General features: G+C 43.5%; 2 protein-coding genes across 3 annotated transcripts in view; both read left to right on the top strand.

The window, feature by feature from the left end:
- RTTN (rotatin) overlaps nucleotides 1-13,405 on the top strand; it is a 173,793-nt gene extending 160,388 nt beyond the window's left edge. The window contains exon 50 of the mRNA XM_057504263.1: nucleotides 13,291-13,405. The gene's annotated coding sequence lies outside the window, so the exon portion shown is untranslated. The remainder of the gene's footprint in view (nucleotides 1-13,290) is intronic.
- The window catches only part of CD226 (CD226 molecule), a 63,884-nt gene continuing 53,427 nt past the window's right edge, over nucleotides 13,331-23,787 (top strand). For both annotated transcript variants that reach the window (XM_036876798.2, XM_036876797.2), the window contains exons 1-2: nucleotides 13,331-13,458; nucleotides 13,766-14,104. In XM_036876798.2, the coding sequence (XP_036732693.2) occupies nucleotides 13,365-13,458; nucleotides 13,766-14,104 (433 nt within the window). In that variant the 5' untranslated portion in view covers nucleotides 13,331-13,364. The remainder of the gene's footprint in view (nucleotides 13,459-13,765; nucleotides 14,105-23,787) is intronic.

Below are 23,787 nucleotides of genomic sequence, written 5' to 3'. Positions count from 1 at the left end.
TAGGTGAGCTAATCACACTTTATTTAGTGCAACTTTATTATTATGAGAAAACGTTTCACATACATGTAAAGTACCTGCCCGATCCTAACCTACCTAGAACACTGGGTGACAGAAAATTAGATGTTAATGTTGAAAAGAAGGTAAAACATTCTCACAGGGCGGAGTGCATCTAATGAAGTAAGGCGTTATTTATTCACATTTGTTCCACTTGAGTAAATGGCCCCGTCGGACATGCTACACCCCTCACTTTCAGGGCCTTCGGCTCTAAGACAGCTCTGCTGGGGATGCTCGGGGGGCTGCCTCGCAGGGTGCTTGTTGTTGGGCTTCTCCTGCGGAGGTGTCTGCGTAATTCCTCAAGATCTTGTTGGTGAACAAATCTTCCTTAATTTCCACTTTCTTATTGTTTGAGATGGCTGCCATTCCCATCAGCACACTGTGACATCTGAGTATCTTCTTACTGGAGCAGTAAAGTGGGCATATTTATGGAATGGATGCGCCATGATGATGGAGCTCGTGCTCCAACACGAGCCGCTGGAGAGCCTCAGTACGTTAGACGCGGTGTGGAGGCAGGGCTGGCGCAGCAGGGCCCCAAGGGGGAAGTTCTCCTGGATCTTGACTCCCTAGCGGTTGTCCAGGATCATGTATTTTTCATCTAACTGTATGAAAGACTCGCAGATTTCCATCTCTACCCTAGAAAAATCAGTGGTTCTTTGGGTCTGCTTCTGAATTCTGGAGAATAAAGCAGTTTAATGTAGTTCTGTAAAACATTTTAATATCTGGTTCTGCAAGGTGCCTTACTCCACTTTTTTAAATTATTCAAAATGCACTTTGTTATTATGCATTTAAAGAAAGCCCTTGCTCATTAGGAACATTTGTATTCTGTGAACATTTATAAACACAAACCATGCCAAGTGCAGAGGACACCTGCCCCCAGTTGCCTCCAAGGGGAGCTTCTCCGGCTCTCACGAGTGTAGTCAGTGAGAGCTTCAGGAAGTCTTCCACAGTCTCAAAATGTAAGACTTTATACAATTTGTTCAAGACTTACAGTATTTCCTTTTATAGAAATTACAGATTTTGTATAATTGCTGCAGATTCTTGAGGCACCTTCCAGTTCATACATTCATATGTATGAGTATATGAATATATGTTATATATGTATGAATATAACATACTGGTATATGTGTACTTTCTGCTGTTCTTTTGGACATGACATAAAATACAGCTGTTTGCATCTTATAAAATTATTTTGCTAGACATTTTATTTCTTCTTTTATCAGTTCTTTTTTTATATTAAGGTATCATTGATACACACTCTAATGAAGGTTTTACAGGAAAAACAATGTGGTTATTACATTCACCCTTATTATTGAGTCCCCCCCATACCCCAATAAGTCACTATCCAAGAGTGTAGTAAGATGCCACAGAGTCCCTATGTGTCTTCTCTGAGCTACACTGTCTTCCCCGTGAGCCCCCCACACACATCATGTGCACCAATCATAATGCCCTTTAATCCCCTTCTCCCTCTCTCCCCACCCTCCCTCCCCCAACCCTCCCATTTGGTAACCACTAGTCCCTTCTTGGAGTCTGTGAGCCTGCTGCTGTTTTGTTCCTTCAGTTTTGCTTCATTGTTATACTCCACAAATGAGGGAAATCATTTGGTATTTGTGTTTCTCTGCCTGACTTATTATCAGTTCTTTTTTTTTTTTTCTAGACTACAGGGGTTGGTAAAGGTAAACTATAGCCCATAGGCCAAATCTGGCCCTCCACCTGTTTTTTTTTATTTTTTATTTTGCTATCATCAATGTACAACTACACAAGCCACATTATGGCTACTAGACTCCCCCCATTATCAGGTCCCCCCCACATACCCCATTACAGTCACTGTCCATCAGTGTAGTCAGATGCTGTAGAATCACTTCTTGTCTTCTCTGTGTTATATATACTCCTTCCCCCATGCTCCCCACCCCCACATTATATTAGTTCTTTTTTATTGGAATCTTTTGTATTCTCCCTGTTGATTATCTACAAATAATAGTAACTTCAAAATAATTCATGTTTACAGTTCCTACTCTTTGGTTGCCATTGTTTAACCTATAACATCCATTCAAGGTCCCACAGCAGTGTTAAATGTCGGCAGCGATAGTGGCCATCCTTGTTTTATTTAGGAATTTAATCGATATTCCTCTGGTGTCCTACCAACAAGTCTGCCTTTCATTAGTTTCCAATCAGTTTTCTTTGTTATACTAATTAAATTCCAAAATTGCCCTGGGTTTTTATCAGGAAAGGATATTTAAAATTATCAAGTGTCTTTTGGCATTTACTGGATTAAGTGATATTTTCTTAGGTTAATCATAATTGCTTTTGTTCATTAAAAACCCAAGGCATTTGTCCTGTAGTATCTCTTGCTTTCTGTGATGTAGTTCATGGCTTCCTCATGGTGCCCTTGAACTCATTCTTCTATTTTCTGTCTTTCATGTGCACCACTGGCCCCTTAGAGGCTGTCCTGGATCCAGGGTCAGCTCTCCCTACATGGTGCTGTTTGCTACTGCATCACCTCAGGAGGCCCCCGCTGTCTGTGCCATTTTAGGAGGTTAAGGTTGGCCAGTGGGCTCAGGGACCACCAATCGGCAGCATATTTCATTATGAGGCTCCCATTTACCTTTTTACCACCTAGTAACTGTTGTCTCAATCTCTTATTTTAATAAGAGTTGCAGAATAGTGATTTAAAGAAAAAAATTTATGATTGTTTTTTGACTTAGTAATGAGTTTTTCTATAAAGAGAAATTTAGGTCACCCTGAAATGAAATTTGTACCGAGAAGGCAAGATGAATACTTGCTTTTCCATTACTCACCGTTTGTTAGAACACGGAGGTGGTGCCCCAGTGACCTTAGAGAGTAAGAGTCAGGAGGCAGCTAGTGCAGCGCTTCGCCCAGCGGTGCGATGATTTTAGCTGAGTGTCCTATTTTTGTCAACAAATGGTCACGTTAAGGAGCACTGCAACTCTAAACTGTTGAAAAGGCCCTTAATAAGGGCCACTGAAAAACGCTGGAGCGAGGCATTTGGTTCACCTCTGTAAGCAGCAGGTGACCTCCACTCTGCCCCACTCGTTTTCCTTGTCTTTGCCCCCCCTTGTTCTCCTGCCTGGAACACGGTTAGGATGACTATTCTCTGGAGGCACAAGGTGGGGTCATTTGTCTCAGGATGTCCTTCTGCTTTGTTTGGGGAGTCACTGTGGACCATGTGATCTTCAAGCATTTCCCCTACTTGCTGAGCAAGATTACATAGCTTCATGCTGAAGAGAGCCACGTTGCGTTCCTGGGGCTGAGATACTGGGGTGCCCATGTCCCCGCAGGGACACAGCCAAGTGGTAGGTGCTTTATATTGTGAGATCTCAAGAGCCACAAGAAGAAACCTAAAGAAACCAGAAGAGAGAGACCCTCCAGAGAAACAATGAAAACTGTCTCCGTATGTGATGACAGTGATGTGTGTGGGTATTTTCACGTGCATGGTGAACTGGAAAGTGATGATACAAGGTAGAATAATTTGGGAGAGGCAACTAGCATGTATAAATCTGGACTTTGTGAGTCAGGGAGTAGGTAGAACAAATTGTCAAGCCTAGGCCCCATAGATGTAAGTGGCAATGACCGTTAAAATAGGCTCTCTCATTCAATGTGACGTGAATCATCTGGGTAGACAGTAACTGTTTCCCACAATGTTTGAGGTTCACTTTAGGGCCCCCTGGATCATTTTGAAAAAGGCTGGCCCAAATCAGGACAGTATTTTTAGGCTTGTCCTGCAAAATCAATGTGCTCTTGAGATCAAGGCTTCTTTTTGTTTTATTCACTAAAGAAACAGAAAAAGAAGGCAAAAGAAAAAAGCCCACATAGGAAAGAGGATGGAGTCGGATTGTAATTGGTGTACAGAGCACAGGCTGTGGGACCTGACAGGTAGAAGTCATTGCTTCACCTGCATTCAACAAACATTGACATAACACCCACTGTGCGTGAGGCACTGTGTGTGACTCTGTGGAGGTAGCAGTTGACAAGACTCTATACCCATCTTGAAGGGATTAACAGGCTGTAATAAGAAATGCAGCAAATAAATGGGCAATTACAGAGGATGGCGTAAGTGTCTCAGTGAGGGTATACCTGGGTTCTCAGGGAACTTACAAGGGGGAATCCCTTCTCAGTCCTGGGGGACTCGGGGAGATCACCCTCTGTGGGATGTCTGGGCTGAGACCTGCTGGATGGAAGGACAAGAGGAGTCAAGGCCAAGGAGCTCCATGTGCAAAGGCCCTACCCTGTCAGCGCATGTTCCTCAAATTGTAAAATATTAGGGAGGGTGTGAGTGGAGGGTGGAAGTGAGCCAAGTGTAAGGCATGAGATTGGAAAACACAGCAGAGGTCAGTCATGTCCAGCCTTGAATGTCAGTAAAAAGTATGGGACGCTCTTTTGAGGATGTGGGGCCTTGAAGGGAGTGAGTGAGGTGGTTAGTGTTCAGACAGCTTCCTCGGTCCCTTAGTAAGCCCTCAAAGGCATTTGCATGATGAAAGACAGCATTTCATTTTCCTCTTGCATGCCTGCAGGCACACCTGCGACCCCCAGAAGAGCCCATCCCTGCATCCGTGGTGCACAGCTAATGTAGGGGGCAGGCCAGCCCCTGGTCTGTGCTTTTTTCTCTGTCAGACACCAACTGCCCTTCCTAGTATTTCTGTGAATTACGTGAACTCAACCTCAGCCACAGCCCTTCCTGGTGGTTTAACCAATAGGAAACCTCCATTACCTAGTAAATCAGAAGAGTAAATAAAACTAACCTTGTTGTCCTCTGGAACAACTTAGAAACTGTTGTGTTTCTAAAGCACAGAAGCTACTAACCCTTCAGGGACAGTTCTTAGGAGGCAGCCCCTGGTGCATTCTTTGTGTCAGAGAAATGGGAGGTTATAAAACAAAACCAGAAGGCGAATCTAGAGGGTGGGATTGAACCAGGCTTAGATATGAGCAGAGATAACACGCTCCCTGCACCTCAGAGAAACAGACCTCTGAAGTGCTTTGATTGGCAGGAAAACAAATGGGGAAGAAAAGGCAAAGTAACCAGCTTCAAGTTCTTTGTGTGTGGTTTCAATTTAGAGTTTGAACAGAAGATGAGAAATACATCCTCTCAAACTGTAGACTCTTGTGGGGAGAAAGAGAGGGTCTGAGTTTGGAGTGAGTGTGAGTAGCTAAAATGGTAAAGAAGCTTCCAGAAGCAAGTACCCTCTTGACTGGTTTTAATCTTTCAAAAAGCTCTGCTTAATGAAATTTCTGCAATTTGCGTCAGCTCTTGCCTGAAGGGGCTCTGGGGGCATGCAGAGCTCAAAGCAGGGGACCAGTCAGGCCCGGGAACAACAGCCCCTGCCAGTCCTGCAGCGCTGAGAAGGGGTGGGGACCGCCCGGAGGAGTGCCAGCAGACAGGAAGCCCTCGGCCTACGGCACTGGGAAGGGGGGAGTCCGAGCGGGCACAGCGCTGACACAAGGTTAGTGACCTTCTAGAGAAAAGGCTGGAGATGGCTGACTTCACACTCTTAAACTTACTAGTGTGCAAAAGAGCGGGGCTGTTGGCAGAGGGGTATGACAGGGAGATGGAGCAAAGCCACGGGATGCAGCTGGGTGGTTGACGCTCTGTGAACCTGGGACCCAGTGGTGGGCATGGGCTAGGAGAAGGGTGCTCAGCCTTTTTCCAGTCTGTTTCTAGAATTGTGTCTATAAGTCTGATACATGGTTCTTGAGAATGTAGAATTGAGCTAATTTTACCAGTTTCTGGACTATCAGGCTTAATCTTCCTCCTCCGAGAGAGACTGCAGCGAGGATGAACTTAAATAATTATGTTCAGTATGCAAATATTTATTATGTTGCCCAAGGGTTGGTGAACTTTTTTGGTAAAGTGTCAGATAGTTAATGTTTCTGGCTTTGTAGGCCATGTGGTGTCTGTCGCAACTCCTCCTTGTAGCACCAGAAACAGCCTCTGACAGTGTCTGCCCACTAGTGGGGAGCATGGCCGAGTCCATCTGTTCACAAAGATCAGATACAGGCTGCATGGGGCCCATGGGCCGGAGTTTGTGGACCCCTGTCCTAAAGGTCCCCACGAGGCCAAACTGGAGAGCCTACTTTGAATGGAAGTGACTTTCTGTGGATCCTCAGGGGGGGCCCTGGGGGCCAGGTCTGTGGGTTTGCTGAAGTTCCAAGCGTGTCAGGGCCTGAGGGAACCCGCATGTCCCTCACTGGGAAGAGTCTCCCAAGCGGATCTTTTGGGGCCGGGAGCAGAACCCCCAACTACAATTCTCCCGTTGAAGTCTTGCTGAAGCCCAAGCCTCTCAGCAGCGGGGGCATCCCAGCCAGAGGCCCACAGTCCAGCTCTGGCATCTGAAAGAAGGAGTGGACAGAGGGGCTCAGCCCTGCCGCCTTCCCAGCCCCAGGCCCTGCCTCGCCAAGTCTAGCACCGGGCTTTCTGCTTCGCAGTCCCTGCTTTCCCACAGGGCACGTCACAGTTGTCTGAGCGAGTGTGAGACGGATTCCACCCCCTACCCGCCAGGTGTGGCCGCATGAGCTTGGGAAGGTGGGCTTGGGAAACTGGGCAGAGACGAGAATCCTCCCCATGTTCCGAAAGGGCAGCGACACTGGGGAAAGCAGAACACGTCACCGAGCGCGGAGGCGCTGAAGCCGGGGAGGTGGGGGAGTAAGTGTCTGCGTGAACAGCCTGAGAGAATGAAACTGCGCGTCTGAAGACTGTCACCCAGCCGGGTCACCCAGGAGCCCGCAGGCCAAGGCAAACTTGTGAGACGAACTCATACTTATGTGGTTAGCTGGGGCATGCTCAACTGTAGAGAAATCCGGTAATATTTTGATTAATGACTTCCTTGAGGATGAAGCTTTTTTATATAGACAGCTCTATTAGAAAAAACCTCAAGCCAAAATCCCTTCATAAATCATACAAAAAATGGCTGCCTATACAACAAAAATAGCTCAAGCAAGACTCTATTTGTCTTTGGTTAGATGTTGACAAATAGGGCTCATGCATAGGCTGGACTTTATCTTCAGCGGCGTGTCTTTCTGCCCCCTCCCCTCGGATCCGTGACCTCAGGCTCCCTGGGTTTCATTCAGCTGGAAATGCAGGTGCACCTCTGGTCTCTCGCCTTGGAACTGAGCTGGCTCTGAATGCCCTGGGGATGAAGTGGTTACCACAAGGTATTGTCCATTAGTCCTCCCTTCCCCAAATCCCTCCTCACCCCTGATTCCTTCTCCCAAGGGAGGACGTGCACTCGGGGGGCTGGTGGTAGGAGCCGCTGAGAGCGGAAGGTGCTGTGACCTCCAACTTCTTTTAGGGTCCATAGCCAGGGCACTGCAGCAGACACCTTGGTCCATCTGTCCCTCTTACCTGTCTGCCTGAGCCTCTATCACCCTTATCCAACCCTTACTTCCTTTCTTTCTCTGACTACCCCCACCACACCATGCATGTATTTTGGCATTTGTTTAAGCACTTAATAAGTTTTTTTATATCACAAATCATTTATCCAACAACCTGGCCTATGCTCTTTTACATTATTTATTTCCTGCTGTTATTATAAAGCTGTGGCACGCAGTGTACTCCTGGACTCGGTTCTTAGAACGTATCTGAGGCTCTGTCTGAGTTGCTGATCAGAATCGTCAGTGGGTCAAGTGGCATCTACAAGCACAAGTCCAAGAGCAACTGTGGTGCCTTCTACAACTGCAAAGACCTGAGATGAATTTGGACTCTTGCTATTCACTGAAAGTAATTTTTTTAAATTTAAGTGCAATTCATGTAATGGAATTAACCATTTTCAAGTATGTGATTCAGTGGTGTTTAGTACATCACAACGTTCTGCAACTGCCACCTTTATCTAGTTCCAGACCATTTTCATCATCCCCAAAGAAAACTCTGCACTTCAAGTAGTCACTCTTCATTTCCCCAGCCCAAGCACCATGCAACCACCAGTCAGCTTTCTGTCTATGGCTTCCCCTTTTCTGGACATTTCATATAAATGGACTCACTCGGTATCTAACCTGCTGTGTCTGGCTTCTTTCACTCAGCATACTGTTTCCGAGGCTCGTTCATGGTACAGCATGAATCAGTAGTCCTCGCCTTGTTTGTGGTTGCATAGTATTCCATTATATGTCTATACCACATTTGTTTGTTCTTTCTCCTCTTGTTGGACATTTGGCTTGTTTCCACCTTCTGGCTCTTATGAATGGAGTTGCTATGAACATTGGCATTCAAGTATTTGAGTACCTGTTTTCAGTTCTTTTGGGTGTAAACCTCAGAGTAGAATTGCTGGGTCATATGAGTATCCTGTTCAACCTTTTGAGGAAATGCCAAAGCTTTTTCCACAGCAGCTGCACCATTTTACATTCCCACAGGCAATTCACAAAGGTCTCAATTTTTCTACATGCTTGTCAACACTATTGTTTTCCTTATTTTTTATTATACCCATGCTAGTGGGTGTGAAGTGGTATCTCTGTGGTTTTGATATGCATTTCCCTAACATCTAATGATGGTGAGCATCTTTTCAAGCATTAGCCATTTGTATATATTCTTTGAAGGAATGTCTATTCAAGTCCTTTGTCCGTTTTAAAATTGCATTGTTTATCTTTGTGTGGTTGAGTTGTAAGAGTTCTTTATTCTGGATACTAGATCATTTTCAGATGTATGATTTGCAAATATTTTCTCCCATTCTTTACATTGTCTTCAATTAATTAATTGAAAGTTTTGCTTCATTGATAACATCTTTTGGTGCACAAAAGTTTTTAATTTTGATGAAGTCAAATTGTTGCCCATGATTTTGGTGTCCTACCTAAGAATGCATTGCTAAATCCAAGGTCATGAAGATTTGCCCCTCTGTCTTCTTATACAAGTTTTATAGTTTAAGCTCTTAGATTTAGGTTGCTGATCCATTGGAGTTAATTTTGTGCATAGTTTGTGATATCTACTCTTTTGAATGTGGCTATCTAACCCCAATGCCATTTACTGAAGAGACTGTTCTTTACCCATTAAAGGGTGTTGGCACTTGTGTTGAAATTTGATTGGCCTTAGATATATGGATTTATTTCTTGATTTTCAGTTCTGTTGGTTCGTATATCTTTCCTTATGCCAGCACCACACTGTTTTGATCATTGTACTGTTGCACTTAGTTTTGAAAGGCAGAAGTCTCAGTCGTCCAATTTTTTCTTTATTTTTCAAGGCGCCTTTCCCATTCTCTATGAATCTGAGAATCAGCTTTTCCACCTCTGCAAAAAGAGCCATTGGAAGTTGGTAAGGGCTGCACTGGACCTGTAGATTGCCTTTCCCCTTGCAATTTGGTTGCTTTTCTTCTTGTCTAATTGCTCTAAAACTTCCCATACATTATGAAAATGGGTGGTGAAAATGGGCTTCTTGTCTTGTTCCTGATCTTAGAGGGCAAGTCTTCACCACTGAGTGGGCTGTCATAAATATCAGCTGCATATTCTCCATAAATGTCCTGAACTGGTGGTGATTTAAGTTCTCTGGGCATCAGTTTCCTCACCCATCATTCTCTTTTCTCACGGATCCATTCCTTGACCTTTCCTCACACTTCTAGAAGGTGTTCCTCGCCTCTGTGGCCCCAGCTTCAGTCGGGCAGCCCTGGCCCCCGCTGGGCCCTCTGACCCCGGGGCCGAGACGGCTTCCTCCTTGTGCTCCTCTCTGAGCTGTCTCCCCACCCGTTTGGCTGTGTCTCCTCTCCCATAGTTTGTCTTATGAGATATCCTCTATTGAACCACTGGCTATGAGCTGTGTTTTCCTAACTGAGCCCTGACTGGGGCATTTGGAGTTAAGGATGCCTATTATTGTTGTATCTTTATATGACAATAGATAATGTCCTGGAAGTCAGTTAATCCCTCTCATTTCTGTGGGAATCAACCTAGTCCAAGCCACCAGCCTATCTTGCTTAGATTATAGTAACTGTGTCCTGACAGTCTGATGTACCTTTTTGCTTCTCTCCAATCTAGTCTTCATGCAGCAGCCAGGACAGTTGTACCAGTTCAGATGTATATGGAGGCAGTAACAGAAACGGATTTTCTAATTGGCTTATAAAATACGGCAGTTGATCATCTTACCCAGGATACTCAGCCTGTAGAGTTGGTGTGTTCAGCAGCTCAGTGTCGCCATCTGAGACCCGTTTCTTCCCATCTGTCCGCAATCCTCTTGGTCCGCAGGGTGATTTTCTTTAAGAGAGCTGCCTGCAGTCACTGGGGCACATAGGGTTAGATTCCAAGGAGAGAGGGCACGGGGGAGAGGGAGGGAAGGAGGGAGTCACTGAGGGGGAGAGAGAGAGAGACCAGTCTTTCTGACATGGACTGTAAATAATTTCCTTTACTCTGATTGGCTAAACTCAGTTCACGGCGGGTAGTGTACCACCACCGCTCTTACTCCCTCCCCCCCAGTTCGTCACCATTGTCAGTGGAATAGCTTAGATTTGTTATAACATCTTGGCGGGTGAGAGAAGAGTAGATTCCGAAACAAAGTCAGGTTTCTGCTTAGAGTGAGAAAAAGGAAATGGATGATATTCAGTTACCTTTCTAAGAATTTAAATCAGATATCATTCTGGTGCCTAAAACCCCCAATAGCTTCCAGTTGTTCTTAGCATCATACCAGAAAGTCCACAAGGGCAAACATAATCTCAATCCATCTATCTACACTGTCTAATCTCCTGTCATTTTCTGTCCCCTCTTCCCTCATTTGCTCCAGCTACAATGACTTTGAACAAGTCCCGAATGGGCTCTGGATTCATGCGCCTGTTCTCCTGTCTGCCTGCACTGCTTATCTGTGCTCTAACACCTAGCTGCTCTCTTCACCTTGCTGACACCCACTGGTTCTTCAGGTTTCAGCATCACTTCTTTAGAGCATTTCCCAGGGACCCCCTAAAATGGGTCCCTCGTGGCTGCCAACCCCAGCTATTCTCTCCTTTGCAAACATGCTCACCCTTCTCTTCCTAACGAAGCGTATTTTGTCAGTATACATTTATTTGTATGTTTGTTTATTTAATGTCTGTCTTTTCAACTAGACCAGGAGTTGGATAAATTTCTGTGAAAGACCACAGACTATTTTAGGCTTTATGGGCTTTACAGTGTTTGTCACAATGTCACTCCAGGTGCAGTGTGTATGTGTGTGTGTGAGGGGACACAGGTCTGAGGCAGGTCACAGTGGGTGCCAGGGGCACAGATAAGAGGACACTGCTTACAGGGACTCCAGGAATTCTTGGGACTAGCTCTAATTCAGGTTTTATAGTTTCATTTTCTGTCAGTACCTGTCAAGGCAAAGTCCTACAGTTAAGACTTGATGGATGAAATGAGTTTTTCTGATGCAGATATAAATCCTCAGTGCCCTTGTCTCTCAGCCCGTTCTGCACAGGGACCCAGGTTATCTTCCAAATTGGTGAAACCATCCGCAGCACCTGCCTCCAGAAGATGCTCTGTGGTTCTGTGCTCCTTTCAGAGCTGTGGTTATTTATGCCGTAGGTGTCAGTCCCAGGGCCATGCTTGATGCCAGAGTTATAGATGTAAGCAAGATGCCGTGGTTTCTGATGGCCAAGTTTGAACTCCTCTGGGTGCCATTCAAGACACTTTCAATCCAGACCCACCTTCTTTTTTGTCACTTCCCTGTCCCCTAGACTGTGTCACACCATTTCCTCAAAATGTACCAAGTGGTCACACCTTTACCTCCTTCTCCTTCTCCTCCACTTGGAAAGTCTTATTTAGGTTGGAGGCCCAGCATCTGGTGCACGTTTCTATGAACCCTTTCCCAAATCTATTAGGATGAATTGTTTTCTCTCTGGGCTGTCATGAGATTTGCTCAAATGACTTGTATGGAAATTATTGAGTTTTGTTATAATAAGTTACTCTTCTAATCAGTCTGACCCAGCATATTATGCATGACTTGAGGACGGAGACCATGTCTTTCTCATGCTTGCATCTCTGGGGCTTAAGCAGGGCACCTCGCACAGTTCAGTACAATTTTGGACTAAGTGTTCATTACCTTACTTACCAAACAAAGATAACAGATACCTCATTTGGCTGTATCACACAGCTGTTATGGCACAAATAATGTCACGGATGTTGGAAGCTTTTGGAAAATAGAATGCTATGCAAGCAGAAGGCAGCAGTATATGTTGCTGTATGTACACATTATAATTTTGTTCTGGTTATCATTACACTGTTGATTGCATACTTGATTCCATGTTTTCTGAAAAAGTTGCCTGATTAGATGCTGATATAGAGTATTGGACATGTCCTGATAAACTTTTGCATTGAATCATGTGGGAGGTTCTGAGTTGGCCTTTGGCACATTGTCTTTTATGACTTGTGCTCCCTTCTCCCCACCTTTTATTTTGGCGCTCTCATCAGGGGCTAAAAATATTTACACAATTCCTCTTCCTATAGAGGCAGTAATGTATTTTTATACCAGTGCAGTAAAATGTTTCTAACAAGTTCTTTATCAAATTATTAGTGTATGACAGGGAAAGGGAACAGTGACGAACTACAGAAGTCAGCTGGGTTTGGTATTGTACTACACTTACATACAACACAACCATGGAGGGCACTGGGGAACGCCACCTGGGTCACCTCTGAACTGTCTTTCAAATTCCTGTGACTCTGTAATGATTTCAAATAAAAACCTTTTAAAAATCAATGCAAACAGTAGATTTGCATTTGATCTGAGCCATGCATGATACTTTCATACCTGGGGGGCCATCAGTGGGCCTTTGTCACCCCCAAAGCAAATGCCAGAGGTCAGCAGAGAGAGAGCTGTAACCGCACTGGGGGAGCTGTGAACCTGAGCCACGCTCCCCCGGCCTGGAGGGTCTCTGCCCCCAGCTCATGCTCTCTGTGAAGACTCGTGGGGCCTTCCTTCTAAAGAGCAAATGCTCCCTTCCCATCCTTACGCGCCTGCCTTGTTTTTCTTTCTGCTCTTACGACCTATAACTTGCTGTATTTTTTACTTCCGTAGTTTCAGTCTCCTCCCACTAGAATATAAGTGCCATGATGGCAAGGACCGTCTTCTTCTTTTTTTTTTTTTTAATTTATTGTTGTATCTTTATCAGCTGGAGCAGAGCTTGGCACAAGAGAACACACTTGGGGAGTGTTCAGTGAATGAATCTTTGTAGAAAATGAAAGCTTGAAAATAAGCTATTTCCCCGAGAGAAGCAATTTAAATCTGCTCATCTTTGTACAAGAGCAAACCTGACTTTGAAGCTAAGACCTTTTCCTGTGTTCATACTTCAGAGAAAGAAGACACTGTTGATGATATCTGAGAGGAAGGAAACAGTGCATTGTGCTGGACCTCTGCATGTAACATTATGAAAATTGTCTTTTTCATAGACCAGCCTCCCAAGCCGTTTCCAGAGATGGATTATCTTACTTTTCTCTTGGCTATTCTTCAGGTATACAAAGGTAATGATAATGTCTTCATTTTCAAAATGTGCTCCTTTTTTTGGTCTTCTAGTGTGACACAGTCAGAATTTGTAATGCTCTTCCATTGCCTTAGATAATTTCTCACTTGTTTAGAAAAAAACTACAAGTTACAAATACCAGTTTTCAGCAGTGGAAATTTTTTTGACTAAGGTAGAAACTATTAGCCTTTACCATGATCTCAATTTACTATTTTTCTAGGTCTTAGAAAGCTTACGATAAGCTTCACACATCTATTTGGTGTTTCAGTCATCAAGTCTAACTGAAAATAATGTGATGTATATTTCAGCTCTGTGTGAAGAGATGTTCTGGGACACAACTGTTAAACTGGCCGAAAATATGACTCTAGAATGTGTGTATCCATCAATGGACACCTTAACCCAGATGGAGTGGTTCAAAATCAACACAACGGAGAAAGAGTCCATAGCCATTTTCAGCCCTACTTACGGTGTGATCATAAGAGAGCCCTATGCCGGCCGGGTTGACTTTTTAAATGCAACCCCACCTCCTAATGATATGACCCTGTCCTTTAACAATGCCTCAGACGCTGACGTCGGGTTTTATTCCTGCTCTCTTCATACATTCCCACATGGACCTTGGGAAAAGGTCATACGGGTGGTTCCATCCGGTAAGTGGACATTTGATTTATCATTTTATGACACTTTACCATCTATGACATTCAATGCTATAAAGCCCACGTAGGAACTAACTCAGGTTAGTTTACTATTATCATATTTTTGTAGTGTTTTACAATTTCATTTCTAGTTTCTATGATATTGTTTCAAAGAAATAATACTACGAATCCATCTCGTTTTACTTAATGTGCTGTCATTTCTGAGTGGAAATGCCTCATGAACTTGAACGCAGTGGGAGAAAGCAGAGGCTCTGTACTGTCTGCGTGCTGACTGCAGCCGGGTCAGGAGCCAGAAGCCCCCTGGCGGTGCTTCATCGTGGCGCGCCTGGTCCAGGTTCCTTCCGCCAGGCACCCTGGCTGCAGCTCCTGCACGCTCGCAGTCCCTTCTGTAACGCTGAATCCGGGTTTCCTAGTGAATCCTGGGTAGGGTTCCTGCACTTGCTCCACTTTTTGCTTCATCCAAGTCTCACTAGAGACGACCCTTCAGAAACTGTGAGCTGTCATTTCAGAAGGAACTGAATGATGTCCGGAAGCATCTTCTGCTCTGGGGTTTGGTGCTTAGTGAGTTAGTCCCGTGAGCAGTAGCCCCATGGATGGGTGTGGAATATCGGAGACACTGGGTTTTACAGGCTTTGCTTTCTGTATAACCTTGTGTTAGCTGCTGATCTCTCTGGATCTCAGGTTCCTGAACCATCAGTTGAGCTAATAATACCATGTCATATATTTTAAGAACTTGACCCATGGTAGTCAGAATGGTAAGTATTATTATGGTCACTATTATTGTTTCCTATGCTTTTGAAACAAAATGACTAAGGATGAAATTTTTAGATGTCAGCGATAGTCTAGGGAAGGAAATAATTTGGACCTGTGTGTTTCTTGTCTGGTGTCTCTCAAATTATATCCCAAATGGACACCGAGGCGAGCACATTATGTGACATCTGGTAGAGTGCTTTCTTTTTAAGGGAAAGTATTATAGTATACTAATTATAAAAGAACAGTTTACAGTCTTATATAAAGAATATCAAAGGGTCAGGAGGTAAGGAAAATTCCCATGTCTTAGGTTTCCCTTCTCTTTAGGTGCAGCTAAGCTCAAGAATACTTGTGGGTGAGGCTTACAGAGTGTCAGTTAGCAAAATCTTTTTGGTTAAATATTCATTAAAGATCCCATTTTGCCACTCAAGTCCCATTTGCTGTTGCATGCAGACACCTATTCAATGGTGTTTGCAAGTTTTGTATAGTCCACTTTTGATTAGCCATGAAAGGGAAGGCGAGAATTGGCCAGGGTCCTCAAGTGGAGCGAGTTACCTGACAGGCGGCCTCGGCCACCAAGGCCCAAACAAGTCCAGCTTAAACAGGTAGGACAGTGGTTAGCAGGGACAGGAAGGTGAGGAGTGGGAGCTCATGTGGCCAAAGGGTACAGAGTTTCAGTTACATGGGATGAATCGGCCTAGAGAGCTAAAGCCTGGTGACTACAGTTAATGATATTGTATTAAATACTGGAAATTTGCTAAGAGTAGATTTCAGGTGCTCTCACCACAAACCGAAAAACAAAGCATAACCAAACGAGGAGAAGATAAGTAGCTTGACTATAGTAACCATTTCCCTACACATGTGTGTGCGTGTGTATCAAATTACCATGTTGCATTCCTTAAGTATATACAATTTTTATTAAAGAAGAAGAAGAAGAAAACAGGTAGTTTGTCCTTTTCTGAATGTTTAAGGTAGTGGATAGAACTAAGTCATTTGGAAACTAAATTGTGGTGGTCACACCAAGGGAGGACTTCTAGTGTCACGTATGAACAACCTTGGCAGTGTTTTCCTATTTTTACCATCTAGATTTGTTGCTCTCATTATTTTTTGAGAATGGTAATAGGGAGCTCTCTGTCTCAGGGCATTTTCAGAAACAATGGCAAGCTTCTCGGTCATCATTCATAAAAAGAAGGGGTGCCTGACTGTCCGGCCAGTTTGAATTCTTCACGATGAAATTCTTCAATGTCTTCTGTTGCTGTTGTTTGTAGTCATTTATATTTTTAAAGACTGGATTGTGGTAGTGGGCCAGTGAGAGTATTCCACTCACTTTTGAGATTTAAAGGGCTTCATTTTTTTTAAACTAAAAATGATAGTGATTTAAAAAATGTAATAGCTGCATTTCAAAATTACCCATAAATATACTCTGTGTGTGCTTTATGAACATCAGGGTCTATGACTATTGCATACATATAAGACGTAAAGGCGAGCTGATACTCTAACAGTAAAGACTGGACCTGGAATCCAGAAATCTGAACTTGTGCAATAGATTGTAAGAACTTTGAAAGGATGATAGAACTGAGTTTCATGTTCTCTAAACATGCTGATCTCTCCTCTTTGCTGTTAGCTGATGATGTGTGAGGAGCTGGTCAGGATCTCCCTTAGACCTCATTTAACCCCCACTGCACACTCGGATGTAGATGTGACCTTGGTTTTACGGGTGAGGACACTGATGTGCAGTGCCATCCAGTAATCTGTCCAAGTTGTCAGACTTCGTATGTGTCCCATTGGATAAAGTCACAATGAGAGGACAGAAGGGGACAGCTTGGGGACCATGGAGCCCACTGGGGCCCTCAGATGAGAAGGCGTCAGCTCTCGCATGCCCCTTGCACCCACTGCCCTAACCCCGAGCTTTCAGCCCCAAGTTGAGCAAATTGGATGTCGTATTCTGGATAAATGGTCTGTTAATGCAAAATTATGTTAAAATATGTGTTAATTTCAGAACACGCATTTCTTAATTAGTAACTGATTTAGAGAATTGAATGTGAAGAGTGGCTGCGTTTATTTTCTTGCTTTGTTGGAAAATATGCCCCAGTGACTTGGGAGGTAACACTTCAAAGCCCTTTCATAGCAGAGTTTATGGTGGAAATGGGGTTGTGGAGAAAATTACTATAACCCATGTGTCTCTGGCCTTACTTGTCAGTTAAAGCAAATGTGGTTACATTATGGAAATGTCCCCCAGCATGGGTGGCCCACCCCAAATGCTCCACCACTTCACTTCACTGGGTGCCTGGCATGTATGAAGGAAACAGATGTCACCTCACTGAATACTTACGAAGTCCTGTGGGAGAGCTAATGTGTTCTCAGTATGGAGCTGAAGAAACTGAGATTCAGGGTCATTGACTAACCCAAGGTCTCTGAGCTGCCCGGTCACAGCACCCAGCTGAACCAAGTCGAGGTTTGTAAGGTGTCAGAAATGAGAGGCAAGGGAGCTTTACTCCAGAGAGTGGACAGGGAAACCCAAGAGATCATGGTGTTCCTGCCCTTCAAGACTTGGACGGATTTTCTAAGATAGGTTGGATGAAAGAGGGAGAGAGAACAGAGAGAGGAGGGTGTCTCAGGAGGCACTGATGGCACGCGGGGGCATGGGGGCATTTGAGATCCGAGCAGCGCCAGAGAATGGGCCCACTGGGTGGGAGCACAGAGCCCTAGCAGGGTGCCGGGCTCAGCCTGGCCTCCGAGGCTGTCCCCCCCGGGAGGGAGCCAGACAGGAAGGAGCTGTGAGCAGGTCCGCACCAGCAAGGGGCTCAACGGATGATCTGCTGGGGTCCCAACAAGGTTTTCTCAGTAGATTCTATGTGTAAAAGAGAAGTTGAAGCCTACTGGAGCAGCAGAATGCCAGAGGAGGGCCTGGACGATTGGGTCGGCCCCGATTCTGCTGTGCCCAGTGGAGTTTGAACTTTTCTCTGCAGTGTAGGCCAGAGGAAGCCAGTAAAAGTTTCTCAGAGGGAGACACATAATAAACCAGTTTTCTTCATCACCTACAAGCCTTCTAGGAGGGGAAGAGTTTAAGGGCAGGGTGAACAAATAGCGTTTGTGATGGGAATACTTAGCCCCTGCTGGTAGGAGTGTAAATTGGTCTATGTATTATGTTATTGGTATTGGCAATACCAGGGCTTCCCTGAGAACCAGACCAATAGGATGTGTATGTATACACAGAGAGATTTATTATGAGGAATTAGTTCATGTGATGTGGAGACTGGTGAGTTTCCATCTGCAGGTTGGCCTAGCAGGGGGGCCCAAGAGAGCCTAGGGTGCACATCAAGTCAGAAGGCATCGGCTGGAGAGTTCCCTCTCACCCAGGAGGCCAGTCGTTTTGTTCTATTCAGACCTTGAATTGATTGCATGAGGCCCACCCACATTATGGAAGGCAATTTGCTTACTCAAAATTCATCAATTTAAGTGTTAATCTCAGCCAAAACATCCTCCAAATTAACACATAAGATTAACTATCACATCTATTTTGGAAAATGATATATTAGCTAAAGAACCCCATATCCTACAATCTAATAATTCCACTCTATTAAGTATCCTAGGGATTGCCCACATATTAGAGAAATGCCTAAGAATGTTTGCAGCAGCAGTGGTTATAATAGCATAAAAATGAACAAATGACCACTATACTCACTAACAGACGATCTTAGGAACATCATGTTGGAAGAAAAAGCAAGTTACAGAGAAACACACAGTATGATTCCTTTAAAGTTGGGAAATATGCAAAACAAGGCAATGCGTTACAAAGGTGTGGAAAAACCATAAAAAAAAGGAAAATTCTAGGCAGGAAGGGGACTTAAATGGGAAGAACACAAGGGTTTTCAGAGTTCACAGTCACGGTGTTTTCTCACAGACATTTTATTTCCCATTTGTCTCAAAAATGTTTTATGAACTTTCAAATCTATTAAATTTTCAACAGAAACTGGAGAAAGATGCAACTGTAATTTTTTGAGCAGTTAAAGATAATTAAGGGTGAGATCTTCATTCTGATTTGGTATGGAAGTCAGGATATTCAAAATAAGGTTTGTGGTTTAGAAGCTAGAAAGACATGGATTTTAGCTTTAAATAGTGAGAAGAGTATTAAAAGATACATATGGAGATAAAAGTTGTATCATCTCAAATTACAATTTAAAGTAAAGGGCGAGTGCTATTGTAGTTCACAGAATAGAATCTACTTTAACCACGAAACTCAGGGTAGATTCCCTGAAAAAGGAAGTTAACTTTGTGGAGTAGCCCTTAAGGAGAATCGGTTTAAATATCATCTAGAAAATAGATAGCTTTGGCTCTACTTTAATCTACTTTGCAAGGTAATTTTCAGTTTTTTTGAAAAAGCTATCAACCAAAACAACCACTATATTTCTCAAATTGAGCCAACACATAGAATTGATCAAAATTAGTGCAGTTTATTCTGGTTTACAATTCATGGGTTGGTTTAACTTCAACATGTTGACTTTTTGCTTCAAAAGGCATAGGAATCTTGATGTATAATGCAATTATATCTTACAGTCCTAGTGTGGGTTCTTTCAGCTTTGCCCATCGTAGGAATCTCTCTTGCTTGGAAGTTGTATTCTATGTGAGGTGGAGAAATTAAAAAAATTAAAGGTCTCAAATCTGCTGTTTAGAGAATGAAGCCATAAACTCTCTCTTAAGGTGAATTCTTACAAACTCAGCAATATGTCATAAAAGTTTTCCTTTTTGTCTATCTATGTGTGTGTGTGTATTTCAGGAAAATTGCATGTAGACACATACAACATAAATAATAAAAAAGGGTTCTGTAAACTGTTAGATTTCAGCAGTTTTTCATTTAAGAAAGCAAAAAGATATCAACTAGTACCTTTAAGAAAAAGTCAACTAGTGAAACAAACATTTTAAAGACTTAGAAATCTAACTCCTTGATGAAATACAATAGTATAAAGAGAAGGCAGATGATACAGAACATTTTATGACATGTGGAAAGCAAGGTTTCACTGCACTTCTCCAGGGTGGAATTAATGAGAATCTCAAAGTGGAGACTTAGCAGAACCCATATGCCAAGGTTGTTTTTATTGACTCGCTTCCCTTTGCTAAGCCGGGGAGGAGCCTGCTGAGAGCACATATCGCCATGAGTTGCAGCTCTTGGGGTTTGGGGAAAAGCTCTGTAATCAATAATCAAAAAGGTAGGGGGAAAAGCCCTCTAAAGAGAGACAATGCTGGATTTAGATACATAATTAAATCCAACAATTAAATGGCTGATGAAGTTAAACGTACAAGCACAGCCATGTTTGGGTTTTATGAGAATCGTGGCTTCTGTTTGCCCATCTCAAAACACAGGTCTCTCTGCACTTACTTCAGCTACCTGTATAAATGCCACCCGATCTTTTACACATACCAGCTGTAGCAATACCCAGACAAAAACTGACTTTAATGGGATCATTCAAAAATGCACTCAGGCAGTGCAGAGCAGGGGACGAAGTGGGCTGGGATCTTGGTAGCAACCGATCCGTTGACTTCCACAAACCCTAGCCATCCTGAGCAGCTGTTTGTATTTCCAAGATGACCCTATGGGAGGGGTGCATTTGGCTGAATTTCTAGAAAATGAGCTAGAGTTGAAGTTCATTGTCATGGCATAGTCGGAGCCGGTACAGTTCTTGGGTTTTCCTCTAACTTTCAGTGGCCAGACAGCTCACACCTCATCTGCCGCTGGTTACCACAGCTCCTCACCCCCCAGCGCTATGGCTGCCAACCACAGTATCTGGAACGGGCTTCCTCTTCAGAGTGGGTGCCTGGGGCGTGGAGGTGCTAGCATAGGTGGGGATTGTGGCTTTGAGTGTGAGTGAGCCATCCAAAGAACTAGAACATGCTCAGCCCACATATGTTGAGGCTCATCCCCTGGACCATCATGGCTTCTGTCTTCTTTTTTTTTTAAATTCCTCTCATCCGAGGTTGAGAGACGCAGAACCAAGCCTTGTCCTCCAGTACCTTCTCTTGAAAACTTCTGTGTAGGATTAGCAGGTAGATTCAAGGTGTGCTTATGGGAATTTGCTCCTGGACAGATCAGTGTTGACTTGAGGGTAAAATGATATTTTTTGCATTTTATAAGATAAAGATGCTGGACTTGGGGGTGTTTAAAAACAAACAAAAAGAAAGCTAAGTAGCTGAAGAAAGAAAGGAAAAGTAAAGCTCTCCATTGGCCGAGGCCGGGGGCTTCTCCGTCTGCTTTCTCTTTGAGCAAGTGCCATCCTGTGCCAGTTTATTCAGCACAGAGAGAAGGGCCTGCTTCCTGAGCTCTCCGTTGCTGGCTGTGTTTTTGTTTGGTTTTACAGGGAGTGGAGGCTGCAAGCACAGTGGCTTTTCCTTTCCTCTGAGAAAATTTCTGAAGACATTTAAGATTTTGAAACTGTTAAGAATTTTAAGTCTATCAAGTCAATCCTTCAGGGATCAATGGGAAATTATTCCCCTGGGCAACATCTCTTCTACTTACTCCACAATAGTTTTAATTAAGTAACTCAGCTGATGGGGCTTCTGGAACTTCCCTTGAGAGATTATTCGCCATCCAGTACATCTCAAAGTGAGGAAATTTTCCCTGACTTCAGCTATTTAACCAATTTACATTTTTAAAAAATAGTCTTATTCATAATCTGCCCAGAGAGAAAGGCCCATATTCCATAGAAGATGGACATAAAAAGCTTTCTAAGGATGGAGCTATGATATGCAATATTCACATTTAATAGCACTGTGAATACCTTACATGAGTTATACCTGCTGATTTTGGTAGGGTGATGATGGTGGCCAATAAGCATGAAGTCTGGGCATGAATTCTGTGAGCATTTAAAGGTCCCACTTAATGAACAGGATACTTAAGAAACAACATTCTCATCTCAGCAGACCAGCTCTTAAGAACGTATTTGTCCCATTTCTTGGGTGGCAAGAAATTGACATTTCCTGAATAGCTTAGTGAAAGGGTGTGTGTCTGTGTGTGTGTGTGTGTGTGTGTGTGTGTGTGTGTATTCTTTGTGTGTAGAGGACAGTTTCCTTCTTGACATAAACAGCCCAAAACTTCAGAAAGTTTTAAATCATCCACCTAATTCATTCCACTGATAGGGCACATTTATTTGCTTTTACTGGCTGGATCCTACAGTTGGAAGTAAACTGTTTTTCATCTGAGAAACAGCCAGGGATTCGGCTCTTGTCCCTGAGGACAGAGTTTGACAACAATAGTGTATGTCCCCAAATGAGACGGTTTTGTCTGTCCCATTAGCTTATGATGCGGTATTTCTCAAAATATTTTTCTATTATCTTTCAAGAAACACAGTTGCTCATTTAAATAAGTAAATATAAGTAAAGAACGTTTATTTAACATAGTTAAATACTATGTTACTTCTTCCTTCTATTTTCCTTAAATCCTAGAAACAGTTCCTAAAAGGATGAACGTTCAATAGGATGGGAACCTTCCCAGTTGCTGGCATTATGTTTCCTTGAACTCACAGTGTTTGAATTTTTATTCTTAACCCTGTCTGCTGACAGGCATGCCTCACCTTATTGCACTTTGCTTGTTTGAAGTTCAAAGTGTAGTGTGTTTTTCTACAGATTGAAGGTTTGCAGCAACCCAGCATCAAGCAAGGTTACTGCTAAAACTTTTTCATTCTTATTATATTTGCTATTGTGATCTGTGATCAGTGATTTTTCATATTACTATTGTAATTGTTTTGGGATCAAACATGCCACGCCCATAGAAGGCAACGAACTTAATTGATAAATGTCGGTGTATGTTCTGACTGCTTCACCAACTGGCTGTTCTCAGGTTTCTCTCTCCCTATCCTAGGGCCTTCCTCTTCCCTGAGACATGAGACATGACAAAAGTGAAATTAGGTCCGCTAATAACCCTATAATGGGGCTCAAATGACAGGAAGAGTTGCATATCTCTCACTTTTTTAAAATCAAAAGCTAGAGATGATTAAGCTAAGTGAGGAAGGTGCATCAAAAGCCCAGATTGCCCAAAAGTTAGGCCTCTTGTGCCAAGCAGTAAGCCACCTTATGAATACAAGGGGAAAATTCTTGAAGGAAATTAAAAGTGCTACACCAGTGAACACACAAAAGGTAGGAAAGTGAAACAGACTTTTCGCTCATACGTAGAAAGTTTGTGCTCTGGATAGAAGACCAAACCAGCCACAACATTCCCTTAGCCAAAGCCTGATTCAGAACAAGGCCCTGACGCTCTTCAATTCCATGAAGGCTGAGAGCTGTGAGGAAGCCGCAGAAGAGAAGGTGGAAACTGGCTGAGGGTCGGTCATGAGGTTTAAGGAAAGAAGCCGCCTCCGGAACATAAAAGTGCAGGTGACGCCGCAAAAGCTGATGTAGAAGCTGCAGCAAGTCATCCATAAATTCTAGCTAAGAAAATAAAGGTGCCTACACCCACCAACAGATTCTCAGTGTCCATGAAATAGCCTTGTACTGGAAGAAGACGCCATTTAGGACTTGAACAGCTAGAGTGAAGACAATGCCTGGCTTCAAAGCCTCAAAGGCCTGGCTGACCACTCTTGTTAGTGGCTAATGCAGCTGGTAACTTCTGGTTGAAGCTGGTGCCCATTGACCATTCTGAAAATCTCAGGGCCCCTAAGAATTATGCTAACTCTGTTCTACCTGTGCTCTATAAATGGAACAAAGCCTAGATGACAGCATATCCATTCACAAATGGTTTACTGAATATTTTAAGCCCACTGTTGAGACTTACTTCCCAGAAAAAAAGAGTCCTTTCAAAATATTACTGACTGCACCTGGCCACCCAAGAGCTTTGATAGAGATGTGCAAAATTAATGTTGTTTTCATGCCTGCTAATACAACATCTATTCTGCAGCCTGTGGATCAACAAGCACTTTTTTACTTTCAAGTCTTATTTA

This window comes from Manis pentadactyla, chromosome 6 (assembly GCF_030020395.1).
Source record: "Manis pentadactyla isolate mManPen7 chromosome 6, mManPen7.hap1, whole genome shotgun sequence".
Classification (NCBI taxonomy): Eukaryota; Metazoa; Chordata; class Mammalia; order Pholidota; family Manidae; genus Manis; species Manis pentadactyla.
The sequence above is the reverse complement of the archived record's forward strand: the minus strand, read 5'-3'. Positions and strand labels throughout refer to the sequence as shown.